Here is a 25219-nt window from a genome sequence, read left to right as displayed (position 1 = left end):
ATCATTTTCATGTGGTTCAAAACTTTCCTTTCAAAAAAGTTCACAATATTTCTTTCACTCCTTTCATTATGCCCAAGTATAGTTTTCAGTTTGTTCAATATTCAAAATTTACTTTTATTTCATTCAGCATCACCGCCTGCCAGCACAGTGTTCCCTTTTTCTATGGTTTCACTCACCGGTCAGTCTTACGGCTTCTTGCGAGTCCTTCTGCTGCCACGGGTTCCTGCTTCTCTGTGTGGTCGCTCACGTCTTTTCCCGGCTGTCTCATTTTGGCTCACGCACATCCAGCAATACTTCAATGGCAAAGTAGGGTACTTAGGATCGCTTCCCTCAGTTGGGCCGGCCTCCGTCTCAAAGCTTGCCACCGGCCTCCAGCTTCATCTGCTGCTGCTTCCTGCTGCACACACTCTGCACTGCTTCACGGGCCTACAGCAATCCTCCTACTATGACGGCACATGGGAATGGTTTCCCTGCACGCAGATGACCATGCCACAGCCGACTCTTTTGTGTCGGGCTTCCAGTTTTTAAATCCTCCATTTCTATTATCAAAAAGACTAGACCATTCACCAGCAAAGCGGTAGTCCTGTGTTGCTCTTGTTGTCCTCCTCGTCCCAGTACTTGATGTGTGTTTGTTTTCATAAATTGAGGATGTGTTGATCTAGTTGTCTTCTTCTTTGCCCCAGTACCAGATTGATACAGTTGGGTGGATACTTTCGGGGAATCCTAGGGAAAGGGCTGACAAAAGCCTATGAAGGCTTGAGGGTTCGTGGGGAAAGAGAAATCTGGGATACCATGTCTCACTGAAGGACCTTCTCTCCTCATTCCCCACCTCTCCTTCACCCAGGTGATCCTCCCTCGCATATCCAAGCCCAGGGTCGGTATCCAAAAGCAGTGGACTTTCCCTGGCCACCTGAGAAGAGGATACCTGGGTAAAAGAAGTGAGGACGCCTCGGGTTCCTCATATCACACACGACATTTGATATTTACTAGAACTGGCCTCGCATTACACCTACTACATCTTAGTTGCGACTGGGCACCAAGTGCAAAACAACGTCTGAAAACTAAAAGTCCACGATAGGCCAGCTACATCCCAATGCCCCAGCACCAGTTTCACAGGACAGTTAGCGTAATCACACTTCTAATTGCTATCTCACAGACACATGTACTAGTATTGACAAGTATAACAATTTTTCCATAATGCTCCCTCCCTAGACAAATATCGCGGTAGTTGCAGGAGTAATCTGTAACCCCAATACTGTCACTGTAGTAGCCTTGCCCCATTGCTGAAGTTGCTAGAAAATTCGGCACATGCTGTTAAAATTGTACGCTTCGTTGGGCCGATCCCGCATCATCGGATTGACCACATTGTTAAAAGCCATATCACGGGCTTGTAAATGCACATAACAGTACCTTCTGTGCAATTCCTGGTACATCGTCCAAGTGGAGGTAGATTCATTCTTTCACAGCCTTAACCACACATTTTACTATTGTTTCCGGTACTTTTTTCCCACGGAACTCCCTGCTCCGTTTCATCAACGCGCATGATCCCACCTCTAAGTAGATGCCTAGGTTGAGCTGAGTCACTGCCATGGCAGCGAGCAGTACAGCATGTGGTATTCAGCGAACACCTGGACTAGGAAAGTCCAATGACTGCTCCTCTGACAGTTTGTGTCGCTCCTTGTGCCTTTGGTCGTAAACCCACATTATTGCCCGACACTGCCAATGCCAAGATCTTTCCTGAGAGGCTGGCAACCCAACACCTATGGATCGAGAGGGTGCTCATCTTCCAGTTTAAGGGGGGTGGATGCCCTCTAGTTGTCCAACAGCACAGCGGTGGTCCTCCCTCAGCAAGCCATGGGTTCAACTCATCGCCATCGTAGCAAGTTGCCATCATCCACATATGACCCAGAGTCCCTTGTAGAAAAGGAATCTTCTTTATTAGTTACAGCATTTCTTGGATAAGCCCAGGTTACAAGACACATGTACATTGTGGAATATCCACCGGCCCCCTTCCCCCTGAGCCAGCCTCTCTCCAACTGTCATCCAAGGAACACTCAGCAGAGAACACTGACACCACATTCCGCTCTCAGAACACTCATTACATCACATCCATAGAGAAGGAAGCAAGTACATCACAACACAGTGCCAACACTTTTTAATATTAAGTCTGGAGCATAACATTACTAGAGGTTCTTCATGGAGTGCCACTCTAAGCGCAACTGCCTAATTTTAGCAGCTTACTTTCATTGAGACGAGTTGAAATTCTGTTGAACTGCACAATGTGAAATGATTCAAATATGCCTGTCTTTGCACTGATCCATGTCATGATGTTGCTTGCAATATCAGTTCCAATAGCAACATTAATTTCGTGGGCAGCTGAAATTTTCTTGCCTATTTAGTTATTTACCGTTTACAGTTAACACTATTGAGGTTTTTCTTTAAGATTCTGCTGTGAGGTTTCAGAGTTTGACAGTATTATCTTCCTATATATGGCAATGGCAAATGCATATGAATTATTAACACATTTTTAATGCTCCTGTTTCCAGGACATTGCACAGGTTTTGTATTTGTTAACATTTCTTCATCTGTCCACTACCTCAGAGTAGTTCCTAGCTGTGATAGGAATATCTACACAGTAGTCACACAGAAGCCCATCTCCAGTTTTAGTCCTGAGGTGGTCTCAAGATACCAGAAAAGCGAACACAACAATCTTAAGGGAAAGAGACAAATGCAATAGTTAATCTAATCAAGAGCATTCGCCAAATGCTGTCAAGATGAAACACTCCATTATTTTAACAAGAGAATATTGGTAACAAACACAGAATTGTGGCTCGACTGAAACAGAATTATGTTAACTCTTCTTCACGGACAATATCTGAAATGATATAGACAATGCACTACGCTACAATTATATACAGCAATCAGAGAGGGTAACTGATGTAATTGATGCAAACGCATGTATACAAGCACATTCATCGAGAATGTCAGCGAGGCAGCTACACACTGTGAAATAATTATTTTATATCAGTAACATTATTGATCCATGTGTACAGTCACACTGCTAGGTTATTTTTTAAATCCTACATGCCTGATAATTATCCCACCTATCTTCAGTTTGGTGCTGTCTTGCTGGTAATTTCTCAGACATGTGTACAAAGTACATTCACAACCAGGTTATCCATTATATTTTATTATTGATTACTAGAGCTTTGTTGGTAAAATGCATATTGAAAAAGTCTGTCTTAACTTGATGTCTAATGATCGATTTAATTGTGGCAGTTTTCAAACGCACTAAATAGAAAAGAATGACTCAATGTGCCTCGGTGGCTGTAAACGATTTCCATAGCACACATACAGAGATAATTCATAGAACTAGTTACATGCCATAATCAACACAGAAGAACAATATTAAACAAACATTGTCATAGTCTAAATTAAATCAAAGTCACTGACAGTTTATATCCATAAAAGTCCCTACCAAGTATGCTTTATGTTGAAGCATGCTTTTTCGTATTTCCCTCTGCTAATTTTAACACGGAGAATATCTGGAAACTTTTGTCATCCGCAGTTTAGGGTCATATTAGCCAACAATTCCAAATGACTCTATAAATAGAGTAAATTAGATAAATAGTAGGGTTTAGTAACTGGATCCATCCAAAGAGGTGCACAACCTGCATGATGGCCTTGCAGCTAAGTAGCATCCCCCATCTTGGTGCCCTGAGAGTGTGAACAATTGCACAGGTGTACACCTTACAGCTAGGCTATTCCAAAAATAAACAATCAGCAATTTGCTGTGGCGTGCTTTGTATATATGGCCTGGATAGAATGTTAAGCCATGTGTTTAATTTGTATTTCAGAAAAACTTTTACCTTTCGTATGTATGTATTTATTAATATGTTGATCATATTATGCACAATTTCATGTTTATGTTGATTGCATGATGTATTGACATGAACATTATGTGATTCAAAAAGTTATTGTGCATTATTGTGATTGTAAATGTGGTTTTATGTTCTTTGATCGAAATAAAGCCTCATAATAATAAGAACGAGCAGCAGAGGTAACACATATCCACCTAAACCAAGGTTGTCCTAATGCTTAACACCTTTTCCACTAGGCTATTACTAGGACTGTTTGCAAATTTGTGCAAGGTCTCTCATGAAATTTTTTTTTTTTAAATGAGAATCTTGAATATAACAAAATATATAATTTAAAGTGTAGACCCAAGCTACTACCAGTTGTAGTTCTACAGATACTAGTAGTGCTAATACTGTTTGTTTTATTAGTACTGAGAGTAGTAGTACTTCTGCTGATACTTCTGGTAGTGGTCATTATTTTGTTAATATAGGTAATTCAACCAACAGGAGCAGTAATGTTTCTGCTATGGATAGTAGTTTTACTATTGTTGATAGTAATATTATTAATAGCATCACTACCTCTTATATTACTACTATTGATAGGGCAGGATTTGTAGGTGAATACATCTGTTGGTGGAGAGTAAAAGGAAATGCAACTTTTTATTTTGCCCCATTTCTGATATAATGTATCTGCAGACCACACTTCCTCTATTCCTCTTTTGCCTCTTCCTCATCAATGATTTAAAAGCAGCTCACAAAATGGAGGACAACCATATTAAGAAAAATACTTAACAAAAATGCTGAAAATAAAATAGGTTAGAATGTTATTTTTCCATGTTGGGAACGAGTCAGAACATACAACATTAAGTTAGGGACAACATATTTTAGTTTTGTAACAACTGTATGTCCCCTCTAATGGAAGGCTTAGAGGAGAAAGTGAGGTAAAGGGATTATATAAACTAAAAGGAACCAGGAGAAGAATGAAGCAGAAAACATGGTAGCAGTAAGAAAATAAAAGGAAAGTGTAATCCCTGGAAGATGCAACCAACGTATATTGAATACTTGATGCTGAGACAAATGAATTAATCTCTGATGCTCCACTTCATATTTCAGGTGGTTTTTGCCCTTACCGATTTTGTCATTGAAAACCTTGGGAAGAAATTTATTGAGAATCCACCAGTTGATCTTGCCACTTTATACCAAGACATGTCACCTTCTACTCCCCTCGTCTTTGTCCTGAGTACCGGATCTGATCCTATGGGAGCTTTTCAGAGATTTGCTAAGGAAAGAGGATTTTCTGAGCGGTAAGAACCTATTAATTCTTTTAACGTCAATCATTGCAATATATTTGTGTTTCTTTATTTGTCAAGTTCTTCATTGTTTTTGTGCACTTCATTCTTACCTTTGGATTGACAGGAAAAGCTTGTGCATTTTATATTGTATTGTTCTTTCCATTGCATGTCCACAAAACATCATCATCATTAAAAGTAGTTTTGGTGTTGGTTCTATTCCTAATTTAATTTGATCATCTGTTATAAATAACTAACTGGTAACACCAATGATATCAGGCAGTCATAGAATTCAGGTGACATCATACACAGTAAGACTGAAGCAAGGTGACGTGCTCTGAAGTCACAGATATCTGTGATAATTAGGAACTAAATATTCCTGTAATAAACATTACCAGTGCCGAATTAGCCTTTGAAAAAATGATAGTCTCTGTCTCCCTCTCCCCATATAATTACACATATACTGTAAGTAAACTTCCTGCTCTCAACCCAAACAATGGCAACTTTACATAGAACAAACAAAAGAACGTTCCCAAAACAAACCCTGCAGCTACGATTTGGCCCCACATTTTCTGCTGTTATGTACATAAGAAGGTCTTTAACCGCATCATAATGACTCCCACTAAAATGTGATTTACGTGTAGCTGCTAAGGAAAACTAGAAATATGTTTAATATATTCTTAGAAAACAATTCACAAAAACTGTTAAGCCTGGAAGGAGGGCACAAGAGGATTCGCTATTATTTTAGCACATACTTTGTGAAATGTGTTTTCCAGGGGCATGTATCTCGTTTGAACAGTTCACACTGGTAAGTGCATATATTTATGAACACATTTTGCAACTCATATGGCCTCATCATGAGTTGGGTGTTATTCGGGCACATACACCGCTGCGATTTGTGGCGCAAATGACGACCCATCACAAGTTGGCAGGTACGCGCACACATACCTGGCGTTAACATAAATATCGTCCAGCGGATACAGTGGCTGTGAAACAGAAAACTCAGCGTACATTGAGTTACCGTCAGCATCCTGCGGGAAAAGCGGCACCACCAGAACAAGAAACAAAGCAGCAACCATTTTGGAAATCACAGTCTGCCAAAAATCACAGCCCCTGGAAGCCGTCCACACCCAAAAACACAGGAAAATGTCTCAGGAGCATGTCAGAGGCAAGTCTGCCCTGGATAGGGTGCGTAAACCCATGTTTTCAGACTCTGAACTGGGAATACTGGTGGAGGAGGTAATAGGCCATCAGAATGAGCTCTATGGCGCACAGCAGAAAAATAAGAGCACACAGCAGCACACGCAGATCTGAATATCCATCAGCAAGAAGGTGACAGCAGTGGGCCATGTCCCCAGGGATGGAGTGGACTGCCGCAATCTTGCGGGTCCGTGTCTGGGGCCTGCTGGCCCAGCACAGGAGTGAGCCCATGGGGACTAGAGGAGGGCCACCACCACCACCATCGGAGCACACACCATGGGAAGAGCAGTGCTCCACCCTCATCGACATGACTTCGATTGAGGGAGTCGGAGGAGCAGAGGCAGGCACTGACACCCAGGAGGTTGCAGGTAAATCACCCCCCCTTGCAAATAGCATTGCGACTGGTCCACCCGTCCATTCCCGGTGTGAATATCTGACATCCGGGCACTGTGGGTGCAGTGCTTGTGACGTACTGCAACCACCCACGACTGGACCCTTGTACCAGTGCACCCAACTGACCCCAGGTATCCAGACTAGGCAGAAGTACACCCAATGCATAAATGTAAGCACCATGGCACACACATCCATGGCATGGGCACAGCAATGTCAGGTGTCGGTTTACCAACCACCCCTCACTGACAGCAGCATGTCAGATGTGCATTCACATCAGACATATGAAAATGGAACCCCAACAAGTCTGAACCGTGTTCCCCCCATGTAGTATGCCCCAGCAATCACAACATTGTGAATACCAAATAGGTTATGGCCAAGCATGATAGAAACTGTCCTCTCACCCCTTTAAACCATGAAATGCATGAAACTAATGTAAGTTTCCATGTCCTCATACCACACCCTATGTACCCTAAAGGCATGCAGGCATCATCGAAGGGCAATGTGGAAGAAGAGGAGGCAGGCCCATCATGACGTCCGCCCAGACGCGCGTCCACCAGCACCACCACCCAGTGAAGGGACGGGCACGAAACGCCAAAGCGGAGAACACACCTCACCCCACTCCAGCAGGGTCTCACAAACCTCAATTGCCCCAAGCCACCAGGGGGTCACCGCCTCAACAGCCCCCTGCCACCAAGGGGTCACAAGATGTCGCGGTTGCCACCAGTGCAACCACCCCAGAGGACGGCAACTCATCCTGTGAGGTGCAGAATGGTGCACCGATATTGTCACCAATTCACAGTCCAGATCACCAAAGGGTCACACCGCAAGGGACCCTGGAGCATGTGATAGTGAAAGCCACAATCCCCATGTATTCACGAAGACGTCATGCGCACACACCAGTGCCGGATGAGTACATACCTTCATATGGGTCACCTGCCGGCAGCCCCTCCATCCACAGCAGCCCCACCAGACAGGCCACCATGACTAGCAACAGCACCCCCACTACCCCAGAGAGACCTGCCAGGCCAATCAGCCTGACACGTAACGGACCCACAGCTCTGGGAACAGCAGTCATGGCACGCCTGGACATGATAGAGACACGTCAGATGTGTATTGAGGCATGGCGGTCCAACACAACCGCCACATAAAGGCCATCAGCAGTGCTATTGAGGGGCAGCAAAAACCATGGTGTGGGACAATGCCCACACCCTTAGAGTGGTGGAGGGGTTTACTGCGGCTCTCACAGGGTTTGGGCAGAGAGTCAGTGGACTATGTGAGGTACAATCAGCACATGCAGATGCGTGAGGCCAATAACCTCCTCTGCCAGCAGCTGCAGTTGGCTGCATCGCTGTCATCAACCGCGAAAACCCCCACTGAGTGCTTACTACAGGGTTTACCCAGGCGTTGCTACCTGCGCCATTCACAATGGTGCTCACCAGAAGGTGGAGGATGTGGAAAGCATCAAAGTTCTTCCTGGATGGACAATGCACTGTTGGCCTCAGGGCCGGGCACATGGACCCATGTGCATTGTGTTGAGGAGTGGGGAATGTGTGCTGGGGAGTTGGTGGGGAAGTGGGGAATGTGTGCTAGGGATTTGGTGGGGTAGGGGGGAATGTGTGCTGGGGAGTTGTGGGCAAGGGGGTAAGTTGTGCTGGGTAGTTGGTGGGGGGAGGGGGTTTGTTGCACGATAATTAAAGCCCTTTGAAACTGGACAGAAAGCTTGGACATTCATGATTTGTTCAAGTGCTGTTTATTTGACAAGTGATCTTTGTGGCATGTACCCATCCACCGTATTAAAAAAAATAGTCAATCAACGCCTGTCTTGCCAACCTCCCCTCCGTCACCCCATCCTTGTGTGCATTGGCCCCTGCAACGGCACATGGTCATTGTCACACCCATCCCATGCATGTTGCGCATCAGCATAAGGGGTAGTTGCGCATGCCTACGGCAGCAGATGTTGTGCAGCATGCCACTGGTGAGCACAATTCTTTCTACTTTTTAAGGCGCATACATCTGTGCCCCTCTGGTATGGCCTATGCACCGGAAACGTGCCTTCAGCAAACCAAATGTCCTTTCCACACATTTGCGGGTAAGACTAAGGGCGTTGTTCTATGCCAGCTCTGCACGAGTTTGTGGATTCCGCACAGGGGCCATCAGCAATGTGAACAGCGGGTATCCGGAATAACCTGCAGGGGAGCAAATGTGTACATTAGGCCTAGGTTGCTTCACTGGGTGTGCAAGGGATATGCATCAATTGACTATGCACCATGGTCATCTGTGTGTGCAACAGGTACATGCTATGTCATTGGCATATTGGTATACATCCATCATCCTTATGCATGATCTGACACCTACGTGCAGCCTGTGTCAATGAGTAAGGTGTTCTGTGGCAGGTTACATTTGCATGCACTTGGTGATAATTGGACTTGCAGCAGTGTTTCATGGATTGTGGGCCTCATTATGACCCCGGCGGTAGCCGTGCCAGTAAATACGGCAGGCTGCTGCCAGAGTTGTGTTTTTTTCCGGCGCCTGGCTTTAGGGAATAACCGGGGCATTACAGCCCCAGCGGTCCTTGAAGCTAGGCACCAGAAAATGTAACTCCCCCTTCCCATTTGAGTCCCATAGTACTCAATGGGAATGGGGAGGACAGAAGCACCAGCACCAGTACTAACGGTGCCAGCGCTTCCATCAAAGTCTGCAGGCGGGTGCCTTTCCGCCCACCAGGTCAGACCTGGCGGGTGGGACGGCACCCGCCCGCAGTACTCGTAGTGTGCCGGTCCGGTAACAGCGGTGCCAGTAGTTTACTTGCACCATTGTTACCAGAGCCGGCACACTCCTATTGAGGCCCTATGTGTTTGGATATGTGTGTGACACTCTTGCTGAACAAGTACCATCATGTTTCCACTTCTTGTTTGATTATGGTGTCTTCATGTGCCCTGGGTTTGATCTGCAATATGGACTAATTTCTACATGCACCACCCCCTATGTTTTATTTGCACAGTGGTGCATCTCTTATGTCAGGATGATGCCCCCTTCATATCTGCCTGTTCAGGGATAATGGGCCTCATTATAAGTGTTGCGGAAAGGCAACATTACGAGTATGCTCGCGGGTGCCAGTCTGGAACACCTGGTCAGACCAGGCATGCAGAGCGGCACCCGCGAGCAGTACCGGATGGCAGCATCGGCCCGTTATCAACAGGGCCATTGTTACCATCCTCCCCATTCCCATTTGAGCCCTAATGGGCTCAAATGGGAATGGGGAGTAATTTTTTCTGCCGCCCAGAAAAGGCCAATTACCGGGTCCGCCAAGGTCGGCATGACCCGGTTATTCCCCTTTTCTGGGCTCCGGAATAGAATCATTACCGGCGGCAGCCGTGCCCTCAATAACCGGGTTGCTACAAGTGCAATATGTGTACAGTCTAGGGCTGCAATCATGTTTCGCGACTTGGGCAATGTCATAGAACTGTGCCTTGACTTTATTGACCTGTGCCTGGTTGGCAGGCAATGCTATGTGTTCATGCACATGGCGCAGCAGTGCATCCAGCACCTGTCCCAGCACGGCACTGGTTGTGGACTGGGCCATTCCATGCATCATGGCAACTGTGTGCTGGAAGCTGCCAGTTCCAAGGTACTGTAGGACTGACACAAGCTTCACGAGTGGGGGAAGAGCTGTACCCTATTGATCATATCTGCACCCACCTCATTGGACGTTTTCACGTGTCACTTCAGACATGATCATGACAATAGCTACGACTTCATTTTCGTCCTGGTGGATCCATGTTGTGCCTCCACAATGAAATCCTAGGAGCAATCATTAAGGTCCTATTGTGTATGGGAGGCAAACAACCAAACCTAAATTAAGGAAATACTGACTGTTCACTTTAAATATGGAAATATGGGCCTTCAGGACTTTGTGAACTACCCACATGAACCCCCCCACCCCCCACAGCTAACACACTCTCTCTAACCCGCTTTTTGCAGCTCAAGGTACATCTATTAGAAGTGACACAACAGTACATTTCCCCGATGTCCGACAGTTTTCTAGTCATGTCAAGGCATGTAAACTGCTTTGATTAAAGGGTCTCAAGTGAATAATACCCAGTTTTTAGATCTATCTGGGCCCTTTTCAAGTAGCATCCCTGACATCCACTTTATATTTAGGGCTTGGAATGTGATCTCACACTCTGCAGGGGCATGGATGAAATTCATCCTTACAAACAGAATTTAGCATAGAAGAATTCAGCGTCTTTCAAAACAAATCTATATTTGGGCTACGCTCACTCCCTAATCCTATTTACTCTCTTTGTGTAGCTCAGGTACTCAGGTACTCTGGAACTGGGGCAAACAGGCACCCAGTCGATTTCACAACTCATGTGAACAATACATATTCTATCTTGCCTAAATTGCTTGAGAGATCAGTAGCCAAAAAAACTGCTTGTTGAAACTGCTATATGTAAGAGAGTCAGTACTTTGCAAAACTCGTATAGCAACCAAGATGGACGTTTAAATACATTCTTCTGCAATAAAGTGCAAGTAACCTACTTATTATCCCTCCACATATAAACATAAACGGGAAACGTCCCCAACAAGCAGGTTCCTGTAATCAACAAGTAATTTGAACGTAAACTCTTATCTTAACTAGAAATTGAAACTAACCATCACCTGTGGCATTATTAAGGTGCCCATTGCTCAACGCAATTAAACATCAACATGCCATCACATTTTCACATTCAGTGATTTCATATCCTAGAGAAATTTCCTATAGTTACTATGCAGGTACATTACGGTTGGGTACGTGTCTGATCATAAATATAAGTTCTCTAATACAGTTTCTCAAGTATCTTGTGAATTTACATTCTCTAGTAGATAAGTAGACATTCTCTAGTACAGTTTCCCAAGTGAGAGCACCTGGGTCATCATCATTCACGCAATGACAACCTATAATGCCCAGTTCAACTATCGATAAACATTTCAAGTCGGCTAGCCACATCCTCACTGTAAGCGCAGGATAGACATCCAACAGTTAGATATCAGTCTCTTCGCCACTGCCAAGCCGAGTTGCGGAAATATGAATATCTGCTTGGCTTTTTTTTCTTCTGTGAGATTGGCATCATAGCAGGAGACACAGACAACAGATTTAAGGTGTAACAAAAGGCATTTTATTAAAGAAAAGGTCAGGGTGCATTAAGGCCTGACTTGCCCTATGCTCAGGTGAGACTTCCCTTCCTAAAAAAACTAAGGGAAATCGGTGTCAGTATGTTCAACTGAAAAGTCTGTCTGTATCCAAAACCTATACTTGCCTTCAAAACTAAGATAACATAATGTGTATGGATGTCAACCATAAACCAAAACAGTGTTCCAAACATAAAGTTCTCAGCTATTTCCAGCTTGCTTATTCTTTAGCTTCTTTTTCCCAAATGTCAATAAGTTCAGCACAATGTTCAGTTCCACACTTTTGTGAAGGTCAGGATGCCCTTCGCCAAGTTCAACACAGTTCCAGGGCAATACATCTCAGGGTTCCCTTCCCCAAATTTAACATCAAAAGGATAACATAAAATAATGATCTTGAAGCTTTGTCTTTCCACTTAATTTCCACAATTCTTTATAACTCATGGCTTGCTTCCCCAAGTACAGTATTCACCAATAGTTGTCTTCCTTCTTTCACCACAGCAAAGTTCCTTGTTGGGGTTCTCTGGTCTTGGTGCAGTTTCAGACCACAGGGTTCACCCATCACAGGTCACGCAACCAGGAGCTTCCAGGTCGCCTTGTAAAGTTCAATATTCAGCCAAACAAGTAGTTTCTCAAATGCAGCTTTACAACTTTAACATACGAGTGCTTTCTCAATCTTGATTCCACTTTATAGTCAGTCTTTCATTCAACGTAGCTTTCTATTTTATTTCAGTTCCTTGTTCAATAAATGCAGCTTACCTTATTTATATCAGTCAGTTCATTTTTCCATAAATGCTCTTTTCACTCAAATCAATTTACCTTTGCTTCTTTCTTTCAATTCAGTACTCAATAAAGGCAACTTTGCTTGTTTCATTCAATTCGATGTTCTAAAAAACAACTTTGCTTGATTCATTCAGTTTGGTATTCAATAAAGGTAGCTTTGCTTATTTATTTCAGTTTGGTATTCAAATAAAGGTAACTTTGCTTATTTCATTCAATTTGGTATTCAAATTAAGGTAACTTTGCTTGTTACATTGACCGCTACTGCATTCACAGTCTTTAATTAATTAATTTTTTTATTTATAACGTGCCGGGGACCCACAGGCATCTGGGCGCACATGAACACATTGGACATGCATATAGAGCAGGGCTCAGACAAAGTTCATTCACCTCTGATATCAGTGATCCCAGTTTATATAAACAGGGTGGTCTTCAATGCACTTCAGAAGGTTTTGTTATTCTTTGCTAGGCGTAAACTCAGAGGTAGGGAGTTCCAAGTCTGAGCAGCCAATGTGGGAAAGGCCCTTCCTAGACATTTCGCTCTTTTGAATTTGTGGGAGTTGATGAGTCCCAAATTGGTGGAGCGTAATGTGAGGCTGGGAATGTATAGTGAGATGCAGGATTTCAGGTAGTAGGGTGCATTTCCATACAGGCATTTATGCACAATAGATGCTGTTTTTTGCTGAATTCGGTCCACAGTGTTTGGCCAGTTCAGAGACTGTCTGCCAGTTGAAATATGCTCATGCCAGGGGATGCACTTGATGAAAAGAACGGCAGAGTTTGAAGCTTATGTAAGCACTTTTTGTTGGCCTCGAATAATAGTGCATTACAATAAATCAGGCGTGATAGGATAATGGCACGTGCAATAAAGGTACAATTGGCCTCCGAGATGTAAGGTTTGATGTTCTTTCAAAGTTTTAGATACCAGTGGAAATTCCTTGAGATGTAGTTTTTTTAAGTCTCTCCGCCTAGAGAAACACACCCATCGTTTTTACTATGCTAACCACGGGAATGGAACAAGCCTTCATGTAAAAACAGACATATTCCTTCCTTAACTTGGCCTGGCGGCCATGTTTCCAAATAAGAGTAACTTGGTTTTTGCTCCATTAAGGCAGAGCCAGTTATTGCTCATCCACCGTTCAAAGTTCTCATAGATGATGTTGAGGTTCAGAACATCCTGATCATAATCCCCACTGATTTCTAGCATCAAAGGGGTGTCTTCTGGGTAGTTTGTGAAAAAAAATTCCCTTCTCCACCAGGATGCTACAAAGGGGTCTGACATACAAATTGAATAGCTTGGCCAAAATACATACCCTGCAAAGGATTGGACAGGGCTTAGCTAAGGCACTTTCTCAGTATACAGAGGAAAGTCTTTTGAATATGAATGCTTTGACCCAGCTGGCAGATTCCATTGTACATTTCCCAATATCTGAAAGAGTGTTTTAACAAGCATCCGAAGCTCTGTCATTTTTTAAGGTACTTTTTGAGTTTGTCATGAGCTGTCTTAAGTTCAAAAGCAGATTGGACATCCTCACAGTCCTGTTCTGTAGGATGGATAGGCTGGGCCAATGCTTTAGGGCTTTTCAGAAGTTGGCATCTGATATGTCTTCATTCTTTTTAAAGTCTATGATTTTAAGCTTGTATGCCTGTTCCAAGAATTTCCATTTGACCTTATTTGAGGCGTTGTCTGTTTTAGCCAAGATTGTTCGGTGCTCCTTTTTAGTTTTTTCAAAGTGGTAAGCTCAGGGGTGTTCCAATCTTTTCAGTTTGTTTTCCCTTACCAGTTTCCTCCTCACAGGAGCAATTTTCTTTTACATATTCATCATGGTCTTGTTGTAGGTCTCAACCAGAATCTCGGGACTGTATTACTGACAAGGGGTGAACATAATATCTTGGCGACAGCTCTGGAGGTGGCAGGGTTTAATGTTTTTGTTGTTCCGACTGTACACAATTTTTGGTAGGGTTAGGAGTTTTTATTTGGGACATCTTTCAACAGGATTACGAAGTCAAATATATAATGGTCGGACCGTGTACATGGCGAGGTATTTTTTATTATCAATTGTAGATTAAGGGAAGCCACCCAATCCAAGATGTTGCCTGATATGGCTGTGAGTTCATTTCTCTCAGTTTTGAAATCAATTTCCAACAATGCTTCTTATAGTGATATTCATTCCTTATTCCTTGGGTGATGGACACATCGGTTGAAATCAACCACTAATAGGGCTGAACAGTTTGGGCCAGTTATGGTTTTTAATAACTGAATTAGGTTCTCATTGAAGTTTCTCTGTTCACAAGGTGGGCGATAGACCACTATAAGATTAAAATAGCTGCAGGGAGATGGTGTGAGTTTGAGATGCAGTAACTCAATTATCGATAACGGTTATGCTTTCAAAGAATATACTTTTTTAGCAATAACTGCCACTCCTTCCCCATGGCCAAGACTTTGATTTTTACTAATGATAAAATATCCTTGAGGAGTTGCTATGTCTATCATGGGGCCATGAGCATCCGTTTTCCATGTCTCCACGAGGCGAGGGATGTCCAGATCATGAAGAATAAGGTAATAATGAACATCCAAGTTAAGCTTGCACAAGGACCTCGTGTTCAATAAGGCTACCTTGATGTTAAAACCATCAGATAGATAGGCATGACGGACAGTTGGAGAGTTGTCGCAGGGAATCCAGTAATATCTAATCATTTGAGTTGATAAGTCGGCTGAGATGTGCGGCTCAATGGCTATTGGGGCATTCCCTGACAACTCATATTTATCTGTTTGCCCATATTCTTGTGATGGCAAAACTGTCACTTATAGTGCCTGGGACTGCGAGTCAATGCTCAAAGACATATCATCAATGATATAAGTAGGTATGGGAATGCAGGGGGCTTCCTCTGCCTTTAGTGTGATATAATTTCTTAACAAGGCCAAGGCCAGCTGCTTTCTGAGTGGCCAAAAGCAGATTCATATCAGCAAGGTGTCCTATTTTTGTCACTACGTAAATGTCTGATATAAAGCAAGTCAGCAACGTGTATAGTGCCTCCCGTAAGTACCTTTGAGAACGTTATGAGATGAGACTAGTGATTGTACTTGATGCGTTGGATTAATTATGCATTAAGCAAATAGAAAAGCATGGCCGTGCTCAGAGAATTTGGTAAGAGTGCATGGGCTTACACAAGAACAAGAGGGCAGGCGATAACCATCTTGACTCTGGTGCACTGGCGCTGGTGCACCTGGACACCAATTAAGAATACTTGGGGCTGCTGGGAGATGTAGTTTCCCCACAAAAAGCATTATCTGCCCAAGTTAGGTTCGCACAAATGCGTGTGATGCAGTTTAATTAGGGCAAAACTGGCCCTTCCAAGAAAAATCGAATCCATCTGTGTCTGGGAATATGAACACACAGTGAGGTTCAATATGATTTAGAATGTGTCTCTTTCTACTACATTGGTACAAAGGGTTTTTGTTAGTTCCAGGCAAAGTGCTAATGATTTGTTAAGAAGCTGTTTCCTAACACAAGCGTTGTTACAAGGATGGCTTGTTTGATTTGATTAGTGCACCAACAGAGTTTTCAAAGACAATGAGGTTGGCGACTAACTCATGCACAAAGCAGCTCCTTTAACACATTTTTAAACAATCACGCACTCAAAGTAATGTGTCTTCAGTACCTTTAGCACAGATTTCCACTAACAATTTCACCCCTCTGCATACACCTCTCACACTGTAACCAAACACAACCACAAGCCTACAACAAATCAATCCACACAAACTTCACTACACTGCAACAACAAACCAAACCACACATAGACTTGCACAACAGCACACGACGACTACCGACCGTAAAACACCCCAAGCCCAGCCAACAAACCCACCGGGCTGAGGTTGACAACAGCACATCACTGCACTCTTGCACCTTTCCAGCTTATTCCCAATAACTTAGCCCCCTTCCCTTTTTCAGAGCCGCCAGAGCGCCAGGGGACCACTCCGGTGGTGATAGTGCGCGGTACAAATATCCTTTAATATTAACATTAACATTTAAATAAACACACGGTCAAGCAATATGTCTTCAAAGGCAATAAGGTTGTCAATGAACACAAAAGCAATTCCTCTGGCACATGCTTAAATAATCACGTACACCAAGCAATGCGTTTTCAATGACAATGTTGTCAGATGAAACAAAAGCAGTTCCTCTGGGACAGATCTAAATAATTACGTACTCAAAGCAATGTGTCTTCAATTATAATGGGGTTGTCAGTTAACACAGACGCAATAGCAATTCCTTTAGCACAGACATGAACAAACACGCATTCAAGGAAGACAAATTAAATACCTTTGAGCGCCCCAGTGATTTAAGTGTCCCCAACACTTACCCGGACTCAGCAGCTCCTTTTCTCAGCTTCTCTCCCTTCGAAGGCACGTCTGTTTGCAGAGCGCTCCACTTGGCACACTTTGGCTGTCGTGCACAGCTTCGCCGCCACTCTCCACAAGGGTCTGCTGCCCGCTTCCCATTTTATGGGATCTCTGTCCTGCATCAACAATCCAGTAGGACTCCCAGGGTCTCGTTTGGCGTACTGGCGTTGCAGCTTCTCTCATTCCCACACGACTCCTGCTACCTCCTCTTCTTCTGCTTTCCTCTTCTCCTCCTCGTGCTTCAGTGTTCCGCCTCTTATACACCTGTAGTCCGGGGTCCGGCTGCAGGTGTGTTCCATTAATTACTACTGCCTGGCTCTCATTGCCAGTACATGCCTGACCTCTGTGCTAAAGGTGCTAATTCAGCGCCAGACAGTGTGTCGCAACTACCAGCTGCGAGAGTAAAGAAGGGGGACGGTGGGCGCAGCTACATGGGAAATGCCACAGGGACTCTAAGCCACAGACAAAGGGCTTCACCAGGAACAGTAGGGAGTAATGATGCATTGGGGTACACACAGTCCAAGATATTGTCCTATGCTTAGCTAAAGGAGGGGAAGGATACAAATAGTGCCATCATAAACACAGGTAGCGGGAAATCCCTCGGGCGGGCTGGACCTGGGAAACCTCGATCTGAAGCACATGACCAGTACGACAGGGATCTGAAAAAGGGTGGTTGGGTTTAAGCTACTCATTATGAAAATAATATACAACTAGAACAAGATGATGTAATTACAGGGTGGTCAGCCAAACCAGCCGCCTAGTATGGCAGCAGCAAAATATTGCTCTGTAGCAGCGTGCTGTTCACATGACCGCCGATGCCCATCTGCAGGCGGCTGTGGGAAAGGAACACTGGACGGAGTGGCGTTCCTGGGAGAACCAATAACATGGTAAGATCTTGAGTTCTTGGGAGGTGGCCAGCTTCCAAAGTATCTACCATAGAGTTTGCAAAGGTCATCATCCAACAGGTGTTGTGTGAATGTCCTCTTTCCTACCAGTTGCAGGGTGTCTCGTGTTCCGTTCTCAATGGTGCTGACCAATGGCAGAGTATTAAAGTTCTGGCAGTCAGCACAAATGGTACTTCAATAATAACAAGTTGCTCTGTGGTGGGGTGTGAATAAATGTGTTACCACATAGAGAGGCATTGTAATGGGAAACTGTTAAACTGTTTGCTTCAATTATGCTTTACTAATTAACATAAACTTCAAGGAGGTGACGTTCACAAACCAATGAAATCCCTCCAACTTGCAAGTGTTTAGATGGATTTCCGACTATTGTATTTCTTGGTCCAAAACTACTGTTTGTATTCCATTCAGGTGTCAGCCTTTCAATCAGAGCCTATCACTGGTCTGTTTGATGTGTGCTCACACAGCTGTAATAAACAGCGTTGCTTCTTGCCTAGTATTTGCTCTACTTTTTGAGTATGTGGTTCTTTTATTATGCTGTAATTGGTGGACACCTGACTACACCTCCATGCATCTTCGTCGTCCCAGTACCAAAGTGGAGAGAGTAATTGTTGTCTATTACTCCCAGTTGCCTCTTCCTCGTCTCAGTATTTGAATGGGGAATGGGTGTAATCTTCATAACTCTCAGTTGCTCCTTCCCTTTCTCAATACTGTTATGCATCCCAAGAGGGGAATGAAGGGGAAATGCCTTACAGTGACCTAAGAAGGTCAGGGAAGAGTTAGGCTGTTGGTCCCAAGGACCAGTAGGATACTGTGTTCTGTCCGAAGATACCTCATCCCCCCCATTCTTTCTCCTCCTCTGTTTAACATGTCTGGGGTGATAATATCTCCTACCCTTCTCAGACACAAGGGATCAAGATGAACAATATCCCATAACCACTTCTGGGATAGGGATTCCTTTCTGAAAGGAGGATGTGGAATACTGTGCCTCACTTAAGGGCATACCACCTCCAATCCCAGAAGACCCTTTATCCAGGTGATCCTCCCTCGCTTATCCACCCAGAAGGGCCAGATCCAAATACAATGGCATTTCCCTGGCACCTGCATAGAGGATCCTAGGGGAGTATTATATGATAGGTTTTGTATAACGTGCTTAATACCCAGAGTTTCTAAGCGCTGACCCGGGGATCGAAACCTGTTTTGCTCCGTGTCGTCTTGCTTCCAAGGAGAGCACGTTGCCGCTGAACTATCCTCCCGAGACCACCCCTAGGTTTCTCACACTACCTAACAACGCCAATAGGCATACTTCGGGCACAAGAAAATTATCACTATTTATCGCTTTACCTAGTAGCTCAGTGACCTCATTCCAAAATCTACTGATATTAGGGCATGTCCACATTAAATGATAGAAGCTTGCCCCATCTCTTTGACAGCTGAGTGTTAGTACTCACCGACTCTGAGTCAGGTATGCAGAGATGGTGACTTTGCTGAACACCAGGCAGTCCAAAATCATACTGATTGCTTGAATAACCTGGGTTATTCTTTAATGCAGGTCTCCTCACAGAGGGAGAGCTTTCCCTTGATACACCCCTCTGCTTCAAGGAAACAACAGAACGGAGAAGCAGATCAACTGAAAGAGCTGGGAGAACACACTGCCACATTGACAGGCTGCAAGGCAAAGAAATTATCAGGTTATACAATTTATCAATAAAAAAGGAAAACTAATCCTACTAGTTGTAAAACTACCTGTTGATTTATCGCTTGGACTTTAAGGTGAAGGAAGACTCTTCAGTACCCTGTTCTAACGATAGCAGAAAACCATGTTAAAAAAGGAATATGGTGATATAGAATAGACCATATGCTTTAAGTCAGGACACTCAAGGCTCTTACTGGAACTCAGGAAGGCTAGCCAATAAATATGGTATCATTGAAAAGACAATCTGTAGTAGAGAAAACGAGTGAAGGAGGGAGTTTTTACTAGTGAACTCTACCCGAACAGCACAACAGTCGTACTAGTCGCGGGCTGGTGCACTCGATTTACCTGCCCGAGCGTTCACAAAATTCTAATGGTATCGGGTGTGTTGTATGAAATCCTGCAGTTCAATTTGTAACTCCAAGTATGAGTCCAGGAATATAGATGTGTGAAGTATAGTAGCATAATAGAGAGGCGTTGATGCTGTACCGAACTGGAGGCTCAATCAAACGAGAGGAGAGATTGAGACCGACCGTGAAGCAGTCAAAGTCTGGAATGGAGCAGGTAGCTTAATACAAAATCAGTAGGCTGCAAGGAAATCCGATAAGCAGGCTCAAGTCCGCAAGGGGACCGCAGAGAGATACAAAATCAGGAGACAAGGGATAGTCCGCTAGGTAGGCAGAGGTCAGGAATCTGAGCTGTAATCAGGTCATGGGATATACAGGTACACACGAAGGTGACTCGTACTACTTCAATCAGAAGCAGCGTTAGTTGTAACAGGAAGGGTTTTATGCAGGAGAGGTAGGCGGGATCTGTTGTGGCGGTCTGCCGGTGCAATCAGCTGATCGCTCCACAAAGCATGTTGCGCTGCAGTGGAACGCAGCGTCGCGAAGTCAACTTGGATACAGTGCATCTCCATGGCAAACACCTGCGATGCAAGAAGGTAGCAGACATTTATTTGGGTTTGTTTCAACGGTGAGTTTGGGATACTATAGTCACTTCATTGCACACCCTCCACCACTCAGTAGTTTCTTTTCCCTGTCTTCTTCCCATTTCCCTTATGTTTCAGATGATGGGATTCGTCATCTGGCTTCAACGTTTTATGTACACTCCATACCTCATGTTAGCTCAATCCAGAATCTAGAATGGTTTCCAGTGTGGCAGATCCTGCTGGGTCTATCATAAATCCTATACAGCATTCCTAGGCTCCCTTGATCAGCCTCACAAACTGCAAGAAGCCACTTGCCAAACGTCATGTGATTCCCTCATTTCGGTGAACAAGCAGAATTTCCCATTTCCAAATAAGTTCTCTGCCAGTATGCACCAATGATTTTTCCATGGTCTGAGATTTGCTTCCCTCATAGCGCTAACAAAGTGATTTGGGACCTAATTTCTAGCAGAGGCTAATGACTGATCTTTTTTTTTAAGAACTGCAGCCCACACCTTGCTGCCCAACTGCATTAAATACAGCATCCCGTTCTTCTCATTACCTTTTTACTATCATCACTTGCCAGCACTGTGTCTCACTTTAACCTACCCAGTAATTGCTTTTCAATAATATCTTCAGCCATTGTAGTATAAATTGTAGTTGCAATGCATAAAAATGTCTCAAATTAGGCCCCTCCTTTCAACTATTCTTAATATTGTGTTTGTATTTTTACTCTATGACTCCCTTGCTCGCAAATTAAAGCTGTAATCATGTTTTCTACACCCGTAAAGGTAGCAGTTGAAACCCTTGTTAAAATTCCCGTAAACTAGTGGTATTCAAAATAGGGGACTGGCCCACCTAAAGGGGCCCAAAGCATGTGCAGGGGGGTGGGTCTCTTTTAAAAAGGGATTAAGATAGCTGTTTTTAATATAAAATATAAGCAGACTTTCTACTGCTTATATTTTCTTTCAACATCAGTCACCTTAATCCTTTTTTAAAGAGCCTCAGGCCCTCCTGGACACCCTCTGTGGAGGAGGGGCCACAGACCATATGTTTACTCAAGGGGGGGGGGGGGCGATTAGTATAAACAATTTTGAATACTACTGCCTTAAACACATAGTAATTTTCTCAAAACTAATATTTTGCAGAAGGCTAATGGGCCTAGCATAAAACCCGGGCTACCTGTCCAAAATGGTATTTTCCCGTATTGCCTTCTGTTACTCTTACAAGTTATCTTTAAAAAGTGGTCTTCCATTTCATGATGCATTTGTATCGCCAAATATGTGAACGATTTAGTTGCCCATGTTGGGGTAATCTGAGGCAAGTCTTCTTCTCGACGTACGCTGCCCAATGGGAAGTGAGAGTTTTCTCCATTTGCTATGTAATCCTGCACACATTCCAGTGTGGCCAATGTGACAGGTTTAGCGATCAGACCCTGTCAAGAGGGGATGGAGAACCCTCATAGCCTCCGTTGCGAGTCCTACCAGGGTTTCACCAGTGCTTGTCCTGCCCCAGAGGCTGAGGTTTGGGGTTAAAAGGGCCCCAGTGCCTGTCCCTTCTATAGGCATTCATGTTTAAAATGAGTATCAACTTTTCTTGCCCCTGCCTGCACGGCATAATTATTTTGGATGTATTTTGGGTTGGTAAATAAGCCTTACACATCAATTTTATTAAAAAAAAGAAACATCAAAATTGATAATAATAAAAGACAAATACAAACAAAGACAATCTGTCTAACATTTAGCCCTAAACCATTATCAATAAAATAACATGCAAGTTAAGTTACTTAACTGTATACAACGATTCTAAAAGTATTTCCGATAAAATATAATCACAGATCAGTTAGAAACATTTCATTTGTTGATCTAATGGTGGCAATTGATAAAGATACTTGCTTACGAGCTAAAATATGTGACCAAAGTTAGTTTAAGAAATAACATTCAAGTCATGCATAAAGTTATTAAAATACAGAGGAAGAAGATTTGAACACATGATGAAAAGATGCTCCAATTTTTCAGTGCATTCAGTATTAATACAAAAGCGACAGACTCACTTTAACCATGAAACCTTTAACCTTGTGCCAATTACTTCATGGTTTTCAAGGAGGTTAAGTTTGATCCAATATGTGGAGTATGGTTAAGAATTTCTAAATTTATTTAGATCTGCACACTGATCATTATGCCCAGGTCTTGGTTTAGAAGTGGGGAGGTTTGAAAGCAATGGGGAATACATTTGAACATCTGACAGAGATTTCCTGTCGGGGAAATACTACGAAACAACTTAGATGGAAAGAATCTACCAAACTAATACACGGGCAAAGGATCATGAGGGAAAACATGGTATGTTTTTGGAAATTACTAAATCCTCATAACAATCCAGCAGTGACTGTACAGATTTTTATGAGGCTAATAGGGACCATTCAAGACAGCTCCATGAACATGCAGCCAAATCAGAAAAGGAAAGATACCAAGGTTGGTTGGTTCAACAAGGATTGCAGGGTGTCAAAGAACCAACTGATACACCTACTAAAAAAGAAAGAGACCACCAAAGAGGGAGAGATTGTTTGGGCCAGGGTACATTTTAAATGTCAGGTTAGAAAACAGAAAATAACCCTGGATTGCCAGGTTTGGTTAAATTGGAGACAGCGAGTAAAGGCAAAGATTCTAAAAGTTTTTGGAAAGCAGTAAATAGTGGTCCGATCTACAAAGAGTAGTTGTCTGTGCTGGAGCCTACTATTCCAGACATAAGATGGGTAGAGGACTTTAGCAATGTTTATAAAGCCTGGATAGGGGAGGAGGATTCTTGGTCTGTTTTCGCAACAGATATGGCCCAAGAGGAAACCTATAGGACCTGATTCACAGAAGCATTTTATAATGGTGCAATCCCATAGGAAAACTCTTTGTGAATCAGTCCCTTAATGTTGAAGTTAGATTCACGTATAATGAAGTGATCAAAGTGATCAAGGCTGCAAAATGTAACAGAGCCCCAGGTTCAGATGGGGTACGAGTTGAGTATTATCAAGATAACATTGATGTCTGGTGCCGGATCCTGATGATCCTGTTTAATGCCATATTGGAATCCAAAATAACACCAAAAGAATGGACAATAGCCATCATCGTCCCTATTTCTAAAAAGGGATGTAGAAAGAGTCCTCAATCATATCAGCTGATATCCCTGCTGAACACTAGCATCACATTGTTTGGGAAATGTCTCCTCAACAAATTGAAGGATTGGGTAACTGACCAGGCTATTCTGTAACCTATTCAACTAGGATTGAGGCCTAAACTGGGTACCTCTATCAGATAATTGATCACTCCTTGTTCATTAAAAAATAACCCAATTTCCTCACTTTTATGGACCTGAGCACAGTCTTTGATAAAGTCAATTGCAGTAAATGATGGAAAATGGTCAGGTCCTATAACTGCCCGCCTACTATTTTGAATATTCCAAAGATTATACATAGTAAAAATGAGGCATGTATCAAACCAGGTAGCAGGAGCCAATGCACCCCATGGTTTACTATTGGCACGGGTGTCAGGCAAGGGTGCTTTCTGGTGCTCCTGTTGTTTTCCCTGTATATCAACATCTTACTAGAAAAGCTGGATGAGTTTAAAGCAGATGTCCCAAGGATTGGAGGGATTTCAATTCCAGCCCTGATATACGCTGATGACACGGATCTCACTGCGCGAACACAGAGAGCCTTGCAGGTCTTGGTCAATAAATGTACTTCTTGAATGGGAGATCTGGATTTGCAAGTGAACTCAAACAAGTCGGCAGTAATTATGTGTTGTGGGAAAAAAACTAAACCATCAATTCCCTACAGTATGGCATGAAGTGATTGCGGTCTCTAGAGTGAACCAGTTTTATTATCTTGGCATTCACTGTAAAGAGAAATTCACTCGGGATGCCCACTCTATTAAACATGCCTCCCTCATGAAACACTTGATTACAAACTGTAAAGTGTACCATTTTGATTACCACCTTATAATATTAGAAATTCAAATTCAGTATATTTATTCAATGGCAAAGCGCAATTATTATAGTTGAAAGGAATTGTGTTCAAATTAATTTGATAGGTTTGGGGTAACATCTACATCAACTAGGATTGCAGCTAACCAATTATCTATTACATTAGAGGGTAATTTAGTGCACATGCACCCTGAATTCATAGCAAGTTTGTTAGGAGTTTGAATTTACAAGACTGTTTTGTTGAACTAAATGTAGCATAATGGGGTTCTTTAATGTAGGCAGGGACCAGTCAGGAGACAGGCAGGTACAAATGGAAGTAGGCTTTATTAGTTTCAGGGTACAGTTATGAAGAGGGAGTAGGAGCTATAAGGTATACATCTTGCTTCATGCAATCTCCCATCCTGAATCGTAACTGCCATTCATGGAATACTGAACCAGCAGGGTTCCATGCTTACCTCATACATTCTACTGCCTGCATCAGTGCACTTGATGCAGAGCAGCTACGTCCCAACACAAGATACTACACATCCCTTTCCTTTCAACAAGCACACACAACCATAACAAAAGAGCAGGCTCTCTCCACAACGCATCACATCCACCACAAACCAACCCGACACAACTGCTACACTCAAAA

The 25219-nt window shown here is 43.3% G+C and overlaps 1 protein-coding gene across 1 annotated transcript in view; it reads left to right on the top strand.

Moving 5' to 3' along the window:
- DNAH6 (dynein axonemal heavy chain 6) overlaps positions 1–25219 on the top strand; it is a 3423448-nt gene that overhangs the window by 3114409 nt on the left and 283820 nt on the right. The window contains exon 64 of the mRNA XM_069626424.1: positions 4971–5161. Within this exon, the coding sequence (XP_069482525.1) occupies positions 4971–5161 (191 nt within the window). The remainder of the gene's footprint in view (positions 1–4970; positions 5162–25219) is intronic.

This window comes from Ambystoma mexicanum, chromosome 6p (genome assembly GCF_040938575.1).
Source record: "Ambystoma mexicanum isolate Mex_15411 chromosome 6p, UKY_AmexF1_1, whole genome shotgun sequence".
In the NCBI taxonomy this organism is placed as follows: domain Eukaryota; kingdom Metazoa; phylum Chordata; class Amphibia; order Caudata; family Ambystomatidae; genus Ambystoma; species Ambystoma mexicanum.
The sequence above is the reverse complement of the archived record's forward strand: the minus strand, read 5'-3'. Positions and strand labels throughout refer to the sequence as shown.